This window comes from Pecten maximus, chromosome 18 (genome assembly GCF_902652985.1).
Source record: "Pecten maximus chromosome 18, xPecMax1.1, whole genome shotgun sequence".
NCBI classification, from domain to species: domain Eukaryota; kingdom Metazoa; phylum Mollusca; class Bivalvia; order Pectinida; family Pectinidae; genus Pecten; species Pecten maximus.
In genome coordinates, this window is record NC_047032.1 from 23496590 (window position 1) to 23515434 (window position 18845).

At 39.5% G+C, this 18845-nt stretch overlaps 1 protein-coding gene across 1 annotated transcript in view; it reads right to left on the reverse strand.

Moving 5' to 3' along the window:
* LOC117316319 (protein scribble homolog) overlaps nucleotides 1-18845 on the reverse strand; it is a 150845-nt gene that overhangs the window by 8423 nt on the left and 123577 nt on the right. The window contains exons 39-45 of the mRNA XM_033870859.1: nucleotides 12399-12455; nucleotides 11907-12009; nucleotides 10366-10413; nucleotides 8319-8330; nucleotides 3751-3906; nucleotides 643-731; nucleotides 183-226 (exon numbers count right to left, since the gene is read on the reverse strand). Coding sequence (XP_033726750.1) covers nucleotides 183-226; nucleotides 643-731; nucleotides 3751-3906; nucleotides 8319-8330; nucleotides 10366-10413; nucleotides 11907-12009; nucleotides 12399-12455 — 509 coding nt within the window. The remainder of the gene's footprint in view (nucleotides 1-182; nucleotides 227-642; nucleotides 732-3750; nucleotides 3907-8318; nucleotides 8331-10365; nucleotides 10414-11906; nucleotides 12010-12398; nucleotides 12456-18845) is intronic.

Below are 18845 nucleotides of genomic sequence, written 5' to 3' on the forward strand. Positions count from 1 at the left end.
ACCATGGCGACCGATTGTATACCCCAGACAGCTGTGTTGCCATAGTGACTGATTGTATACTTCAGACAGCTGTGTAACCATGTACCCCAGACAGCTGTGTAACAATGGAGACTGATTGTATACTAGACAACTGTGTAGCCATGGTGACTGATTTCATGCTCCAGACAATTATATTGACTTACCTGTTCACCATTATGACTTATTGGACCATCAGCTTTATCAGCATCTGAAAGAGAAAATGTGTTGAGTAGCCATACCCAAAGATTTACACACTCTACAGATATTAAATGAGAAATTACCAAACAGCTTGTCTGGAGACAATATTTTTGTCAGGAAATATTTTGTATGAATGGTGTTTTTTTCTGAGAATTGCTTTGATAGAAAATGTTACTAGCACCCTAAAACAGTGAAAAGCATTGATTGAATCTGCAGTCTGCCACACAAAATGATTCTTCTGATGCGAGATTCTCGATAAGATAAATATACATGTGTCGATGTATTTCATTTTTACTATTAACTTTTATGTTTAAAGGAAACATTTCCTGGGATTCTTTTATCAGATTTCATGCACACAGGCTAACAATACTAAGAATGAACTTAAAAAGTGAAGAAGCAATGCATTGGCCAGCAGTGTAGGCCTACCTCCACTAGACTTGAGCTCATGGTGCATCTCCTCTGCTCGGGCAATCACAGCCTGCGCTTTCATGGCATCATCTTCTAAAGACTTCATCCTACAAGCACATACAGCAACAGCCCAATCATGCAGCTCTACAATCAATTTCTCCTCTAAAATAACTTACAATTAATCTTCAAAAATAACTCCTATGACAATTACTCCACTATAATAACATCTCTTACAATTACTCCACTATAATAACATCTCTTACAATTACTCCACTATAATAACATCTCTTACAATTACTCCTCTATAATAACGTCTCTAACAATTAATCCTCTATAATAACATCTCTTACAATTACTCCTCTATAATAACGTCTCTAACAATTAATCCTCTATAATAACATCTCTTACAATTACTCCTCTATAATAACGTCTCTTACAATTACTCCTCTATAATAACATCTCTTACAATTACTCCTCTATAATAACATCTCTTACAATTACTTCTCTATAATAACGTCTCTAACAATTACTCCTCTATAATAACATCTCTTACAATTACTCCTCTATAATAACATCTCTTACAATTACTCCACTATAATAACATCTCTTACAATTACTCCTCTATAATAACATCTCTTACAATTACTTCTCTATACTAACATCTCTTACAATTACTCCTCTATAATAACATCTCTTACAATTACTCCTCTATAATAACATCTCTTATAATTACTCCACTCTATAATAACATCTCTTACAATTACTCCTCTATAATAACATCTCTTATAATTACTCCTCTATAATAACATCTCTTACAATTACTTCTCTATAATAACATCTCTTACAATTACTTCTCTATCCTAACATCTCTTACAATTACTCCACTATAATAACATCTCTTACAATTTCTCCTCTATAATAACGTATCTTACAATTACTCCTCTATAATAACATCTCTTACAATTACTTCTCTAACTCTCACATACATTAAAACTCTTTGCCTGCTACTATTTGTAATTATTGCTTGTTTTTTGTTTTTGTTTTTCGTTTTAGTATGAAAGCTTTCCTATCACATGGCAAAAAATTATCCAATAAATATTCATTATTTAATCAAATTAGTTTAATTAATCCAGTCAGAATTCAGGATGGAATCACACGCCAAAATGTTTTTAAAGTTAGTAGAAATTTTGAGTGGAAGGAGGAAGTCAAGAAAGATAACTCTAATGAAACCAAGGAATCACGATGCCGAGGAGGTTTATGAGAAGAGGACACATCACAATGAAGAAATACTTGTATGTCAGTGATATTAGGTAGGACAGATCAACACCATTCATTATCATTTTATATACCAAATCAAATATTTCTATCAAGACATAAACAAATCTAAAGATCGCACTTAATTAATGCTCAACTCCGCCCACACTAAACATTTTGTGTAACACTTTATGTATAAAGAACAGTGTCTGTGTAATGTGGAAGAACAAATCCTTCTGAAAACAAGAAATTGCTCTTTCCTTAAAAAAACAAAGAAATTCAATGAAAATAAGACTGGGCAATTCATCTAAAGGTGCTTGACACTAGAAAACTAATAAGTGTTGTTAGGCCTAGCCTACACATAAATACACAAACACTAAACATATAGACAGTAACTCTCTCATACTAACCTTGGTAACCTTTAACCTCTGTATGTTATATAGACATTAGACCTCCCTATACTTAATCTCCGAGACAATACGATGTATATATACCTAGATTTATTGATCTCCGAGACAATATGATGTATATATACACAGATATTGATCTACGAGACAATACGATGTATATATACCTAGATTTATTGATCTCCGAGACAATACGATGTATATATATACGTACATTTATTTATCTCCGAGACAATACAATGTATATATACCTAGATTTATTGATCTCCGAGACAATATGATGTATATATACACAGATATTGATCTACGAGACAATACAATGTATATATACCTAGATTTATTGATCTCCGAGACAATACGATGTATATATATACGTACATTTATTTATCTCCGAGACAATACAATGTATATATACCTAGATTTATTGATCTACGAGACAATAAGATGTATATATACCTAGATTTATTGATCTACGAGACAATAAGATGTATATAAACCTAGATTTATTGATCTACGAGACAATAAGATGTATATATACCTAGATTTATTTATCTACGAGACAAAACGATGTATATATACCTAGATTTATTTATCTACGAGACAATACGATGTATATATACCTAGATTTATTCATCTCCGAGACAATGTGATGTATATATACCTAGAGATATTGATCTCTGAGACAATAAGATGTACGGTATATAAACCTAGATTTATTGATCTACGACACAATATAATGTATTAACCTATATTTATTTTACATGTAAATCATATGCAAACCTATGTTTCATGCCCCTGGGCTTTATCAATACAGTCTGTGTTTACAAGCCTGAACTTTTTAGAATGAATCTCACTATAATCTATGCACTTACCAGGTAGTTTGGACACTTATTGGGTTTCTTTGAAGTTTGCAAAATATTTTTGTTTTTGTTTTGAAAAACTCACAACACAATCAATAAAGAGACATGATAAAAGAACCCCTTTAACTTGAAGGAGTACTGTGAAATATACTCCTTATTAGTTCCCATCATACGAAGCCCCAAAACCACATTGAAAAAGCTACACATAAATTTCACATTTAGTGCGCTCCCAGTAAGCACATTTACAAGTAAACCTCCACTTGTACAGCCAAAACGACTTCCCACATTACTCATCTATCTGTTAACCAAATGTTTTCAAAGTACCAATAATTCTTCATTGATCTGAGCCGGCATAGGTGTGCCTCAAATTGGCCAAAGATTAAATCCCACATTTAAGTCTTCACATAGCCCCCCATCCACCTTAAGTTTATTAAGTTCACAGCTAGTAAGAGTCAGCTTCCAATCTACAGACCCCTTCGTAAATATACCCAAGGAAGCCCAATAGTTACCATGCCAACATAACATAAACCGCTTAAGTCCCACATATACCAAGCTACAAAAAAGCTCCACAAACCCCACCAGTACTGTAACCGTGGGCCACACACCTAGCTTTGCGCCATGCTGCCCTTTTCTCCGCCTGAAGCTGGCGTTCCTCTGCAGGTGAGACGGGGTCACCTGCGGGTCCCACTGACCCTTCAGCTGCCAGTCGGTCTTGCATACGTTTCTCGGCCTTTGCGGTACGCACCACACTGCCGCTAGGACTGGGAGAGACAAACAGGAGACAGTAAGAGACAGACACATGCCACAGGCAAACAGACATCAGCCTCACACAACAGCACCAATACAAGGTATAGAACACAAACAACAGTTACATGCATGCAGAGTTAATTCCAGGAGGTTCTTTTTTTTAAATTTTTTTCATGAAAAAATTATAACTAAATTTTCTACTTCATGAGCAATCTTCTTTCCCTGGATAGGGAGACAGATAATGATCTTGCCAGCATTGCAGATAATAGGTTTGAAAATGTTGGATAAATCAATCCTGTGTGATGTAAATAGAGAAATCTTGACCTGTGGAGAAATATTTTTGGCAAAACTTCAATTAAGCCATCAAGTTAGGTTTTCTATCTACATAATTGGAGTTAACTATTCCATCAATCTGTTTAAGAAGTGGTGATACATCTAATGTTATTCTAATGTTTCTTTATTGGTTTCTTAGTCACATTCAAAACTTCCTAAAAGAACTCTGCATACTTTTTCATGCCAGGTACATGTACATGACACGTAAAGAGATATGCTACCTTACTTAAAACAATCTGATTTATATAAGAGTTACCTCCCTTAACTATCACCAACACAAGGAATCACCATGTTCAAGGTCAATTTAACCTCCATAAAATACTTAGTTATTTTTGTGTGCAAATTTCTTTTGAAAGACCTTCGAATAAGGTAGCATATCGTTATCGGTCAATTATACTTTACAAAACTTGCATTACATAACTTAAAAACATTCACAAACAATGTATTCGTAAAATATGAGTGACCTAGCCCAAGTTTCATCAAAGTACCTTAATTCAAAGAATCTCCTTAACTTAAAATCTTCCATAGGAAAGCGTTATTGGATTAAAGTAATAAAAAAATCTCAGCTAAGCAACTTCCTTAAATTCTGTAATGCGTTTCTATGGAAAATTAAAGTTAGGAGTTTCCCTAAATTATGCTGATGAAACCGAGCCCTATATAAATACTGTGGAATTTTGGATCTTCCATCAATTCTTTTTAATAAAATGAACCACAATTCTTTTTAATAAAAAGAACCACTATGGTATATTTCAGTAGGCAAAGATGTTAAAAAATATATAATGCATATAATCGAAATTAATGAAAGTTTTCACAGTGAGGAAATTATTATTTCACAGTATTACCGGTTAGAGCCCATCACCCCGAATACAACATGGAGTGAATTTCTTTGAAGTACAGCATAGGAGTACATGTTAACTGACTACTACAGTATGTTAACACAAACACGTCAAGTACAACACACACAGTAACATACATGTTAATCCCTAAACTAAACCAATTTATCCACCTCTACAGCGACCCCTCTCAATAACATCATACTCCTTTTGTTCCAGCCTCTCCTCACACTTCTATTTGGAGACAAAACTATTCCCTCCATATTTCTTCCATTGTTTGGAATCAAACATCGATGTATTGCATGTTTACCTGATTTACCTGTCTTATCTTAACGACTAATTGTGTGGGCACACTAAGGTCATTACAAACATCGACTAATTGTGTGGGCACACTAAGGTCATTACAAACATCGACTAATTGTGTGGGCACACTAAGGTCATTACAAACATCGACTAATTGTGTGGGCACACTAAGGTCATTACAAACATCGACTAAACGCTGACATTGAGATGGCAAATAGATTGTACATACTCCCAATGTTTTATATAAGTTCACTGAAATAAAGACTGATTGCTATGTAAAGCTCTACAGTGATGAAATGTGTAGAAAATTTATATAGAAGTCTATTTCAAGGTTTTATTCTGGACACAGTATAATTCATTTAAGCATTGAAGTCAATTTCATTAAACTTCATTGGTGTATGAAAAAAAACTTGTTTGCAAACTGTATGAATCTGCATAGCAGATTCTTACAAAAGTTCGCAAACATTTTCCCCCCCATACCCCTATGAAACTAAAAAACAAGAGGCCCAGAGGGCCTGTATCGCTCACCTGGTTTCATGAGATATGAAACAAGAATGATGCTTAAGTATATTTGTCGCTGGTATTGCTATGTCAATATATATCATAAGCATTTTATATGGGTACATGTACATTGGTTTTATTTTAATACTAAAATGCCAAAAGGTACATTAATCCATGAAATGAAATTGACTTTTGGCGCGACCCCATAGGGATGCTACCACACAAATGTGAGTGATATCCATAGCTTAGTTTCAGAGAAGATCTTGTATAGACCAATTGGCCCCTTTTGACCCTGCCCTCTGCCCCCTGGGGTCAGCTCCTTCCTTTATACAATTTTGAATCCCTACCCCAATAGGATGCTAATAGTCAAATATGAGCTGTTTCAGAGAAGTTGTTCATATCAATTTAGCCAAATTGACCCCTTTTGGCCCAGCCCCTCAGCCTCCAGGGGGTCGGCCCCATCATTTGTACAATTTTGAATCCTTAACCAAAGTGAATGCTACCAGTCACATATTAAAGATATCCATTGCTTATTTTCAGAGAAAAAGTTGTTTATATCAATTTTGCCAAAATAACCCCTTTTGGCCCCACCTCTTAGGTCCCCTGGGGTCAGCCCTGTCATTTGTACAATTTTGAATCCCTACCCTAGGGTGTTGCTACCAGGCAAATATGAGTGATATCCATTGCTTAGTTTCAGAGAAGAAGTCGTTAATATCAATATAGCTATATTGACCCATTTTTGCCCCGCCTCACAGGCCCCTAGGGGGTCAGCACCACCATTTGTACAATTTTGAATCCCCACCCCATAGTGATTGCTTCCAGGCAAATAGGAGCAATATCCTTTGCTCGGTTTCAGAGAAGAAGTCGTTAATATCAATACAGCAAAATTGACCCCTCTTGGCCCCGCCCCTCGGGCCCCCCGGGGGTCAGCCACACCATTTGTACAATTTTGAATCCCCACCCCATATTGTTGCTACCAGGCAAATATGAGCAATATCGTTTGTTCGGTTTCAGAGAAGAAGTTGTTTATATCAATATAGCCCAAATGACCACATTTGGCCCCGCCCTTCCGGCCCCTGGGTTCAGCCCCATCATTTGTACAATTTTGAATCCCCACCCCAAAGTGATGCTACCAGGCAAATATGAGGGATATCCTTTGCTTGGTTCCAGAGAAGTAGTTTATATCAATATAGCTATATTGACCCATTTTTGCCTCGCCCCTCAGGCCCCTAGGGGGTCAGTCCCATCATTTGTACAATTTTGAATCCCCACCCCAAAGTTATGCTACCAGGCAAATATGAGTGATATCCTTTGCTCTGTTCCAGAGAAGAAGTCGTTTATATCAATATGGTAGCTATATTGACCCATTTTTGCCTCGCCCCTCAGGCCCCTAGGGGGTCAGCACCACCATTTGTACAATTTTGAATCCCCACCCCATAGTGATGCTTCCAGACAAATAGGAGCAATATCCTTTACTGGGTTTCAGAGAAGTCGTTGTTTATATCAATATGGCCAAATTGACCCCTTTTGGCCCCGCCCCTCAGGCCCCTGGGGGTCAGCACCACCATTTGTACAATTTTGAATCCCCACCCCATAGTGATACTTCCAGACAAATAGGAGCAATATCCTTTGCTCGGTTTCAGAGAAGAAGTTATTTATATCAATATAGCCAAATTGACCCCTTTTGGCCCTGCCCCTCAGGCCCCTGGGGGGTCAGCCCCATCATTTGTACAATTTTGAGTCCCCTACCCATAGGGATGCTTCTGACCAAATTTGGTCAAATTCTGATCAGTGGTTATGAAGAAGAAGTCAATTGTTGACGGACGGACGGACGACGGACGACGGACGACAGACGACGGACGACGGACGGACGACGGACGGACGGACGACGGACGCCACGGTATGGCATAAGCTCACCTTGGTCCTTCGGACCAGGTGAGCTAATAATTGACATCAACGCCTATAATTAATTTTTGAAATGGATTTTTAAAATCAAAACATGTTTTATGTACAATTTAACAGATCTTATAAGGGATTCTTTTTGCACAAATCAATACGAAACGTCAATGGCCGTATTGTGACGTCACACTTTTCTCGCCATTTGCGGATTTATTTTCATAGAGGTATGGGGAAAAAACATCTCAACCAATCAGAAAGCTCCATTCTGCATACAAACCATGGAAAATGTATTGACAAGTGAAACTAACAAGACTCTGAAAAAGTACAAGTTTAAAATATAAAAAATAAAATAAAAGAACAAAAAATTGAGAATAAATCTCCAGTTGACAGGATGAAGTCTGTTTGTAGACAGATGAACAGGTATGATTTACATCAGATTATGAAACTACAGAAGTATTTGAGATGTTACATTTCACCATTATACGATACTTCACAACAGATATACAATCATGCTGTGTAAGAATAGATAACAACGACAACGACAATGTGCTAATTACCTGAACTGCAAACTGTACAAGTCAGCATGTTGGGAGGAAAAACCATCAATGTAAGTACTGGCATTGATTACATGTAATACACATACCCAACACTTCAGACAAGAGGCCCATGGGCCTTAATGATCACCTGAGTTCTAACTTGGAGTCAGTCAGGGCCTATATGTATACTATGGTAAATTTTACCCCCTCCCCAGGGGTAAATGCGAGACCTCAGGGTCATGAAATTCACAATTTTGGTAAAGCACCTGAAGACCCTTCCATTCATAAAGAGCATTTGATTCAACATTTTTTGGGTCTTGAAAAGAAGAATTTTGAAATTTAACTCAATTTGACATGTCCTTAAGCCCCTTGTGGTGGGTGGGGGTTGGGGATCATATAATACAAAACTTTGGTTAATCTTTGGCCATGGAAGCTATCAGTAAAATTTCATTGAAATTGGTTCAGGGTTTTCTTTGAAGAGGTCGAAAATTTTAATTGTTTACGCACAATGACAGACAAAAGGCGATTAGCATTTAATTTAGCCACTCGAGATTTTGTCTACTGTGACCAATTAAAATCCTGTCAACATGATTTGCTATTCGAGGCTTGTTGTCGTTAAGGAAAGCTGTCTTTAAGGAAAGCTTAAAATATCAATCTGTTAAGATAAATTTGTCCTTATAAAGCTAGTTTCTCTCGTGTCTTTTGGTATAATGTGGAAAACAAACTGATTAATTTTCTAAATCTGCCTAGCCTTTCAATTCATGCAAAACATTTCTTCGTTTGAAAGGAAAGGCACAGGAAGGGCATCTCCGATCATATTCTGTTTAAAATCTTCTTTAACACAAATTTTTATTTACATAATAGTATTGTTAATCTTCCCGATTGATGAAGCTAAACATCAATCAATCTATGTATAACTAAATGAGACCTAGTCAATCCGTCACACAATGTAATTTTTTTCCTAGTCTCCATTTTTTGCCAAGACTAATAATACGGAAGCAATGCTCTTATTGTGATAATTATAATTGTACAAGAAGTATATAATGACCAAACTTCTTATGTTTACAGCTAAAATACAAAAAATGGCTAGCTTCATAGATATTCATAACAATGGAAAGTAGCAGATATTAAAACTATCATGAAGATTACCATCTATTCTGTACAGTGTTTTTATTTCATACAAAATATCTTCTTGTTTTTTAATTTCTAATATTTTTTTTCTCTCTCCTTGCTTTTGCATATAATTGTCAAACATGTGTACTAACTTACATACATAAATTAACCTGTAAAAATATACCAACACCACAAATTAACCAAATTCCTGATACATGCCATATGGTTCCCGCAATGCCTCCATAATACTTGCAGACACCATGAAATGTAAACACCATACAGAAATTTGATGGTGGGTAATTGGATGCTTATGGGTCAGTGATTGGCTAACAATTGTTAGAGAAGTGGGCTAGCTGTTTGATTGGCTGATAATTGCTTGATGGAGTGGGGATAGGTATTTGATTAGCTGATGATAGCTTGATGGAGTGGGCTAGCAATTTGATTGGCTGATAATTGTTTGATGGATTGGGATAGCTACTTGATTGGCTGATAATTGTTCGTGGAGGTGGGATAGGTATTTGATTGGCTGATAATTGTTTGTTGGAGGTGGGATAGGTATTTGATTGGCTGATAATTGTTGAAAAGATAATCATTTGATAACCAGATTTTGATAATGTGATAGGATATTGAATGGCTAATAGTATAGATTTTGTAATTATAATAGCTATTTGATTTTATAGAATTTGGTTCGTGGCAGTACAGATAAAAGGTTCAAAGTGGGATAGTGATTTGATTGGCTTACATCTGGGAGACAGTGGAAAAGCTATTAAATTGGCTCATATTTGGATGACGGAAGAAGGGACTTTTGATTGTCTGGTATTTGATTACATATGGAAGAGCTATTTGAATGGTTGAAATTTGAAGGGAGATAGGGGATTATCTTGCTTTAAATGATCAGTGATGTTTCAGGAGAAGTGAGATGTGATTCAAGCCAAAAAGATATAAAGGGAAATACCGAGAATACGGCCGAGGCCACAGTAGTGACGACTTAAATGGAGTTGGCCTGAAATGAAATTATCATAAAAACACTGAATTTCTCAGATCTAGACGATGTTAATATTTTCTTGTATGATATCGGAATAAACTGTAAGAACTGGCTTTGTTTTCTTCCTTTTCCATTATTTTTAGGAATCAAAAGTGTTGTTGATTATTTACTTCTTTTTTTATTTCTGTGAATTTCACCATGATCTTAACTGTTCCATTCTGAACTAATGTTTATTGATTGTTTAAAAATTATAATCATGATGTATTCAAATTTAATTAAACATCAAATTCAGTTTTCAAGAAAAACTTTTGAGGAAACTGCTCAGCTTTTGAAATAATTGTTACCACAAAATTAATTTCATTTGATCATATCAACACTGTCATTTGAACGATAGCTTCAACATTATAAAAATTCATTTGCTGGATCAAACACAAACATATTAATATTTTTGTTCTATTATAATCAAAAACCAAACTAACCCCAACCCTAATTGTGTAAAGCAGTATTTACAGGTGAATCAGGAATTTACAGATTAAATACAGGAGACTCAAGCTGTTAATCATATCACATTATGGTGATCAACAATCAATGCACAAGCAGAAAGGATTTTAAAATGACCATCATTTAGTTCAACTGAATGGTCACTAACATCACAGAACAAAACGCCATTAGCAATCATGCAAGTCCTACTGGTCGGGGTACATAAGACAGGTTAAGTGGGTCAAGTAACCTCCATAAGACCAAACTCAATGGAACTTTGATTTCATAATTTGTCTACAATACAAACGATCATAAGATTCAAAAGATGTTCTCAGAAATTCTGTAATAACCAGAACAATGTTTTCAAGTGACCTAGCTATGACAACAATGTCCCCTAGTGGTCCAGCCACTAACCCCCGTGACCTAACCTACGACAGAACAATAGTGCCCCCTAGTGGTCCAGCCACTAACCCCCGTGACCTTACCTACGACAGAACAATGGTGCCCCCTAGTGGTCCAGCCACTAACCCCCGTGACCTTACCTACGACAGAACAATGGTGCCCCCTAGTGGTCCAGCCACTAGCCCCCATGACCTCACTTATGACAGAACAATGGTGCCCCCCTAGCGGTCCAGCCACTAACCCCCGTGGCTTTACCTAGGACAGAACAATGGTGCCCCCTAGTGGTCCAGCCACTAACCCCCATGACCTTACCTACGACAGAACAATGGTGCCCCCTAGTGGTCCAGCCACTAACCCCCGTGACCTTATCTACAGCAGAACAATGGTGCCCCCTAGTGGTCCAGCCACTAATCCCCATGACCTCACCTATGACAGAACAATGGTGCCCCCTAGTGGTCCAGCCACTAACCCCCGTGACCTTACCTACAACAGAACAATGGTGCCCCCTAGTAGTCCAGCCACTAACCCCCGTGGCTTTACCAAGGACAGAACAATGGTGCCCTAGTGGTCCAGCCACTAACCCCCGTGACCTAACCTACAACAGTACAGGGTGCCACTGAGTCCTCTACCTGGAAAGCACTTGGTTGTACTCCTGTTCTTGTGACGAACTGCCTACATTGCCGGTTACACTGGACAGGAGCTCCTCTTTTGACATGCTGTTGGCTTTTTTCTCTGCAAAATTTCAGTAAGGAAATGATTCAATATTGTCTATACATGATTGTGTAACTGGCATGAAAATTCATTTCTACTAAATACTCATTGCTGTTGGCAAAATGAATGGTAGTCAATTGGGATCTAGGTTACAGAACATCTTTGTCACTGTTAATTCAAGGACAAATTTCGTAAACAGCTGGCTGGAATATCTAAAAGACCAGTTTGAGATCAGATATGAGTAATGTTTGCCATCAAGAATCCAGCAAACTTCTACCAGTATATATATCTCCAGGTTCAATTAATGTAAAACACCATGGTTATCAAAGGCTGAATTAGGCTTCTTGTATAATTATATTGACTCTCCAGTCTAAAGTACAACATAATAGTATAATATCTCGAGGCCTTACCTTCCTCCATCTTCATCCGCTCCAACTCGTGCTCTGACAGGTAGCTGAACTGCTTGGCTGAAAATCAGCATTGTCAGTAATTATATACTTGAAAAACGCATTAACACAGCATGCTAATGAAAGCAATCCATGTCAATCTTCTGTATCAGAAATGAAGGAAGCAGTACAACAGTGGGCCACAAGACTTCAATTTCAGTATCCCTCTAGTTCCATCATTCTTACTTCAGGTACACACATAAAAACCATCCTCAATTGTCAGTGACATTGTATATGAAGAATGTTATGAACAAAGTTACATATGGCGAAGAAAGGGCCATAACTCTCTTGGTGTATTCCAAACAAAGTTACATATGGCGAAGAAAGGGCCATAACTCTCTTGGTGTATGAGACTCAATATTATTACATGACACTGTTATTTCCATCATTTCAATAGGTGCTCAAATACAAACTCTGGTAGTTGAAGGTAAATGAGTATGTGTGATTCTTCTCAGCCAAGAAGTGCTCACATACAAACTGTAACCCTTGATATGATTTATTGATATGTGACATTTGAACTCCAAGCGTCAAATCAAACGGATCTAAGGGGTTAACTACATCTCACACAGCAGTGTGGACTACCATTGGATATACCAACATCTCACACAGTAGTGTGGACTACCATTGGATCTAAGGGGTTAACTAACATCTCACACAGCAGTGTGGACTACCATTGGATCTAAGGGGTTAACAACATCTCACATAGCAGTGTGGACTACCATTGGATATACCAACATCTCACACAGCAGTGTGGACTACCATTGGATCTAAGGGGTTAACTAACATCTCACACAGCAGGGTGGACTACCATTGGATCTAAGGGGTTAACAACATCTCACATAGCAGTGTGGACTACCATTGGATATACCAACATCTCACACAGTAGTGTGGACTACCATTGGATCTAAGGGGTTAACTAACATCTCACACAGCAGTGTGGACTACCATTGGATCTAAGGGGTTAACAATATCTCACACAGCAGTGTGGACTACCACTGGATCTAAGGGGTAAACCACATCTCACACAGCAGTGTGGACTACCATTGGATCTAAGGGGTTAACCACATCTCACACAGCAGTGTGGACTACCACTGGATCTAAGGGGTAAACCACATCTCACACAGCAGTGTGGACTACCATTGGATCTAAGGGGTTAACTAACATCTCACACAGCAGTGTGGACTACCACTGGATCTAAGGGGTTAACAACATCTCACACAGCAGTGTGGACTACCACTGGATATACCAACATCTCACACAGCAGTGTGGACTATCATTGGATATACCAACATCTCACACAGCAGTGTGGACTATCATTGGATATACCAACATCTCACACAGCAGTGTGGACTACCATTGGATCTAAGGGGTTAACTAACATCTCACACAGCAGTGTGGACTACCATTGGATCTAAGGGGTTAACAATATCTCACACAGCAGTGTGGACTACCACTGGATCTAAGGGGTAAACCACATCTCACACAGCAGTGTGGACTACCATTGGATCTAAGGGGTTAACCACATCTCACACAGCAGTGTGGACTACCACTGGATCTAAGGGGTAAACCACATCTCACACAGCAGTGTGGACTACCATTGGATCTAAGGGGTTAACTAACATCTCACACAGCAGTGTGGACTACCACTGGATCTAAGGGGTTAACAACATCTCACACAGCAGTGTGGACTACCACTGGATATACCAACATCTCACACAGCAGTGTGGACTACCATTGGATCTAAGGGGTTAACAACATCTCACATAGCAGTGTGGACTACCATTGGATATACCAACATCTCACACAGCAGTGTGGACTACCATTGGATCTAAGGGGTTAACAACATCTCACACAGCAGTGTGGACTACCATTGGATATACCAACATCTCACACAGCAGTGTGGACTACCATTGGATCTAAGGGGTTAACAACATCTCACACAGCAGGGTGGACTACCATTGGATATACCAACATCTCACACAGCAGGGTGGACTACCATTGGATATAACAACATCTCACACAGCAGTGTGGACTACCATTGGATCTAAGGGGTTAACAACATCTCACACAGCAGTGTGGACTACCATTGGATATACCAACATCTCACACAGCAGTGTGGACTATCATTGGATATACCAACATCTCACACAGCAGTGTGGACTACCATTGGATATAAGGGGTTAACAACATCTCACATAGCAGTGTGGACTACCATTGGATATACCAACATCTCACACAGTAGGGTGGACTACCATTGGATATACCAACATCTCACACAGCAGTGTGGACTATCATTGGATATACCAACATCTCACACAGCAGTGTGGACTACCATTGGATATACCAACATCTCACACAGCAGTGTGGACTATCATTGGATATACCAACATCTCACACAGCAGTGTGGACTACCACTGGATCTAAGGGGTTAACAACATCTCACATAGCAGTGTGGACTACCATTGGATATACCAACATCTCACACAGCAGTGTGGACTACCAATGGATCTAATGGGTTAACAACATCTCACACAGCAGTGTGGACTACCATTGGATATACCAACATCTCACACAGCAGGGTGGACTACCATTGGATCTAAGGGGTTAACAACATCTCACACAGCAGTGTGGACTACCATTGGATCTAAGGGGTTAACATCTCACACAGCAGTGTGGACTACCATTGGATATACCAACATCTCACACAGCAGTGTGGACTACCATTGGATCTAGGGGGTTAACAACATCTCACACAGCAGTGTGGACTACCATTGGATATACCAACATCTCACACAGCAGTATGGACTACCATTAGATATACCAACATCTCACACAGCAGTGTGGACTACCATTGGATATAACAACATCTCACACAGCAGGGTGGACTACCATTGGATCTAATGGGTTAACAACATCTCACACAGCAGTGTGGACTACCATTGGATATACCAACATCTCACACAGCAGTATGGACTACCATTGGATATACCAACATCTCACACAGCAGTGTGGACTACCATTGGATATAACAACATCTCACACAGCAGGGTGGACTACCATTGGATCTAAGGGGTTAACAACATCTCACACAGCAGTGTGGACTACCATTGGATATAACAACATCTCACACAGCAGGGTGGACTACCATTGGATCTAATGGGTTAACATCTCACACAGTAGTGTAGACTACCACTGGATCTAATGGGTTAACAACATCTCACACAGCAGGGTGGACTACCATTGGATCTAATGGGTTAACAACATCTCACACAGCAGGGTGGACTACCATTGGATCTAATGGGTTAACAACATCTCACACAGCAGTGTGGACTACCATTGGATATAACAACATCTCACACAGCAGGGTGGACTACCATTGGATCTAATGGGTTAACAACATCTCACACAGCAGGGTGGACTACCATTGGATCTAAGGGGTTAACTAACATCTCACACAGCAGTGTGGACTACCATTGGATATACCAACATCTCACACAGCAGGGTGGACTACCATTGGATCTAAGGGGTTAACAACATCTCACACAGTAGTGTGAACTACCATTGGATATACCAACATCTCACACAGCAGTGTGGACTATCATTGGATATACCAACATCTCACACAGCAGTGTGGACTACCATTGGATCTAAGGGGTTAACAACATCTCACACAGCAGGGTGGACTATCATTGGATATACCAACATCTCACACAGCAGGGTGGACTATCATTGGATATACCAACATCTCACACAGCAGGGTGGACTACCATTGGATATACCAACATCTCACACAGCAGGGTGGACTACCACTGGATATACCAACATCTCACACAACAGGGTGGACTACCATTAGATCTAAGGGGTTAACAACATCTCACACAGCAGGGTGGACTACCATTGGATCTAAGGGGTTAACAACATCTCACACAGCAGTGTGGACTACCATTGGATATACCAACATCTCACACAGCAGTGTGGACTACCATTGGATCTAAGGGGTTAACAACATCTCACACAGCAGGGTGGACTACCATTGGATATACCAACATCTCACACAGCAGGGTGGACTACCATTGGATATAACAACATCTCACACAGCAGTGTGGACTACCATTGGATCTAAGGGGTTAACAACATCTCACACAGCAGGGTGGACTATCATTGGATATACCAACATCTCACACAACAGGGTGGACTACCATTAGATCTAAGGGGTTAACAACATCTCACACAGCAGGGTGGACTACCATTGGATATACCAACATCTCACACAGCAGTGTGGACTACCATTGGATCTAAGGGGTTAACAACATCTCACACAGCAGTGTGGACTACCACTGGATCTAAGGGGTTAACAACATCTCACATAGCAGTGTGGACTACCACTGGATATACCAACATCTCACACAGTAGGGTGGACTACCATTGGATATACCAACATCTCACACAGCAGTGTGGACTACCATTGGATCTAAGGGGTTAACAACATCTCACACAGCAGGGTGGACTACCATTGGATATACCAACATCTCACACAGCAGGGTGGACTACCATTGGATATAACAACATCTCACACAGCAGTGTGGACTACCATTGGATCTAAGGGGTTAACAACATCTCACACAGCAGTGTGGACTACCATTGGATATACCAACATCTCACACAGCAGTGTGGACTACCATTGGATCTAAGGGGTTAACCACATCTCACACAGCAGGGTGGACTACCATTGGATATACCAACATCTCACACAGCAGGGTGGACTACCATTAGATCTAAGGGGTTAACAACATCTCACACAGCAGGGTGGACTACCATTGGATATACCAACATCTCACACAACAGGGTGGACTACCATTGGATATAACAACATCTCACACAGCAGTGTGGACTATCATTGGATATACCAACATCTCACACAGCAGTGTGGACTACCATTGGATCTAAGGGGTTAACAACATCTCACACAGCAGGGTGGACTACCATTGGATCTACCAACATCTCACACAGCAGGGTGGACTACCATTGGATCTAAGGGGTTAACCACATCTCACACAGCAGGGTGGACTACCATTGGATATACCAACATCTCACACAGCAGGGTGGACTACCATTGGATCTAAGGGGTTAACAACATCTCACACAGCAGTGTGGACTACCATTGGATATACCAACATCTCACACAACAGGGTGGACTACCATTGGATATACCAACATCTCACACAGCAGGGTGGACTACCATTGGATATACCAACATCTCACACAGCAGTGTGGACTACCATTGGATCTAAGGGGTTAACAACATCTCACACAGCAGGGTGGACTACCATTGGATATACCAACATCTCACACAGCAGGGTGGACTACCATTAGATCTAAGGGGTTAACAACATCTCACACAGCAGTGTGGACTACCATTGGATATACCAATATCTCACACAGCAGTGTGGACTACCATTGGATCTAAGGGGTTAACTACATCTCACACAGCAGTGTGGACTACCATTGGATCTAAGAGGTTAACTACATCTCACACAGCAGTGTGGACTACCATTGGATATAACAACATCTCACACAGCAGTGTGGACTACCATTGGATATACCAACATCTCACACAGTAGTGTGGACTACCATTGGATATAACAACATCTCACACAGTAGTGTCAACAACTGATGGATATACCAACATCTCACACAGCAGGTTGGACTACCATTGGATCTAAGGGGTTAACTACATCTCACACAGCAGTGTGGACTACCATTGGATATAACAACATCTCACACAGCAGTGTGGACTACCATTGGATATACCAACATCTCACACAGCAGTGTGGACTATCATTGGATATACCAACATCTCACACAGCAGTGTGGACTACCATTGGATATACCAACATCTCACACAGCAGGGTGGACTACCATTGGATCTAAGGGGTTAACAACATCTCACACAGTAGTGTAGACTACCATTGGATATAACAACATCTCACACAGCAGTGTGGACTACCATTGGATATACCAACATCTCACACAGCAGGGTGGACTACCATTGGATATACCAACATCTCACACAGTAGTGTGGACTACCATTGGATATAACAACATCTCACACAGTAGTGTCAACAACTGATGGATATACCAACATCTCACACAGTAGTGTGGACTACCATTGGATATACCAACATCTCACACAGTAGTGTGGACTACCATTGGATATACCAACATCTCACACAGTAGTGTGGACTACCATTGGATATACCAACATCTCACACAGTAGTGTGGACTACCATTGGATATAACAACATCTCACACAGCAGTGTGGACTACCATTGGATATAACAACATCTCACACAGTAGTGTCAACAACTGATGGATATACCAACATCTCACACAGCAGTGTGGACTACCATT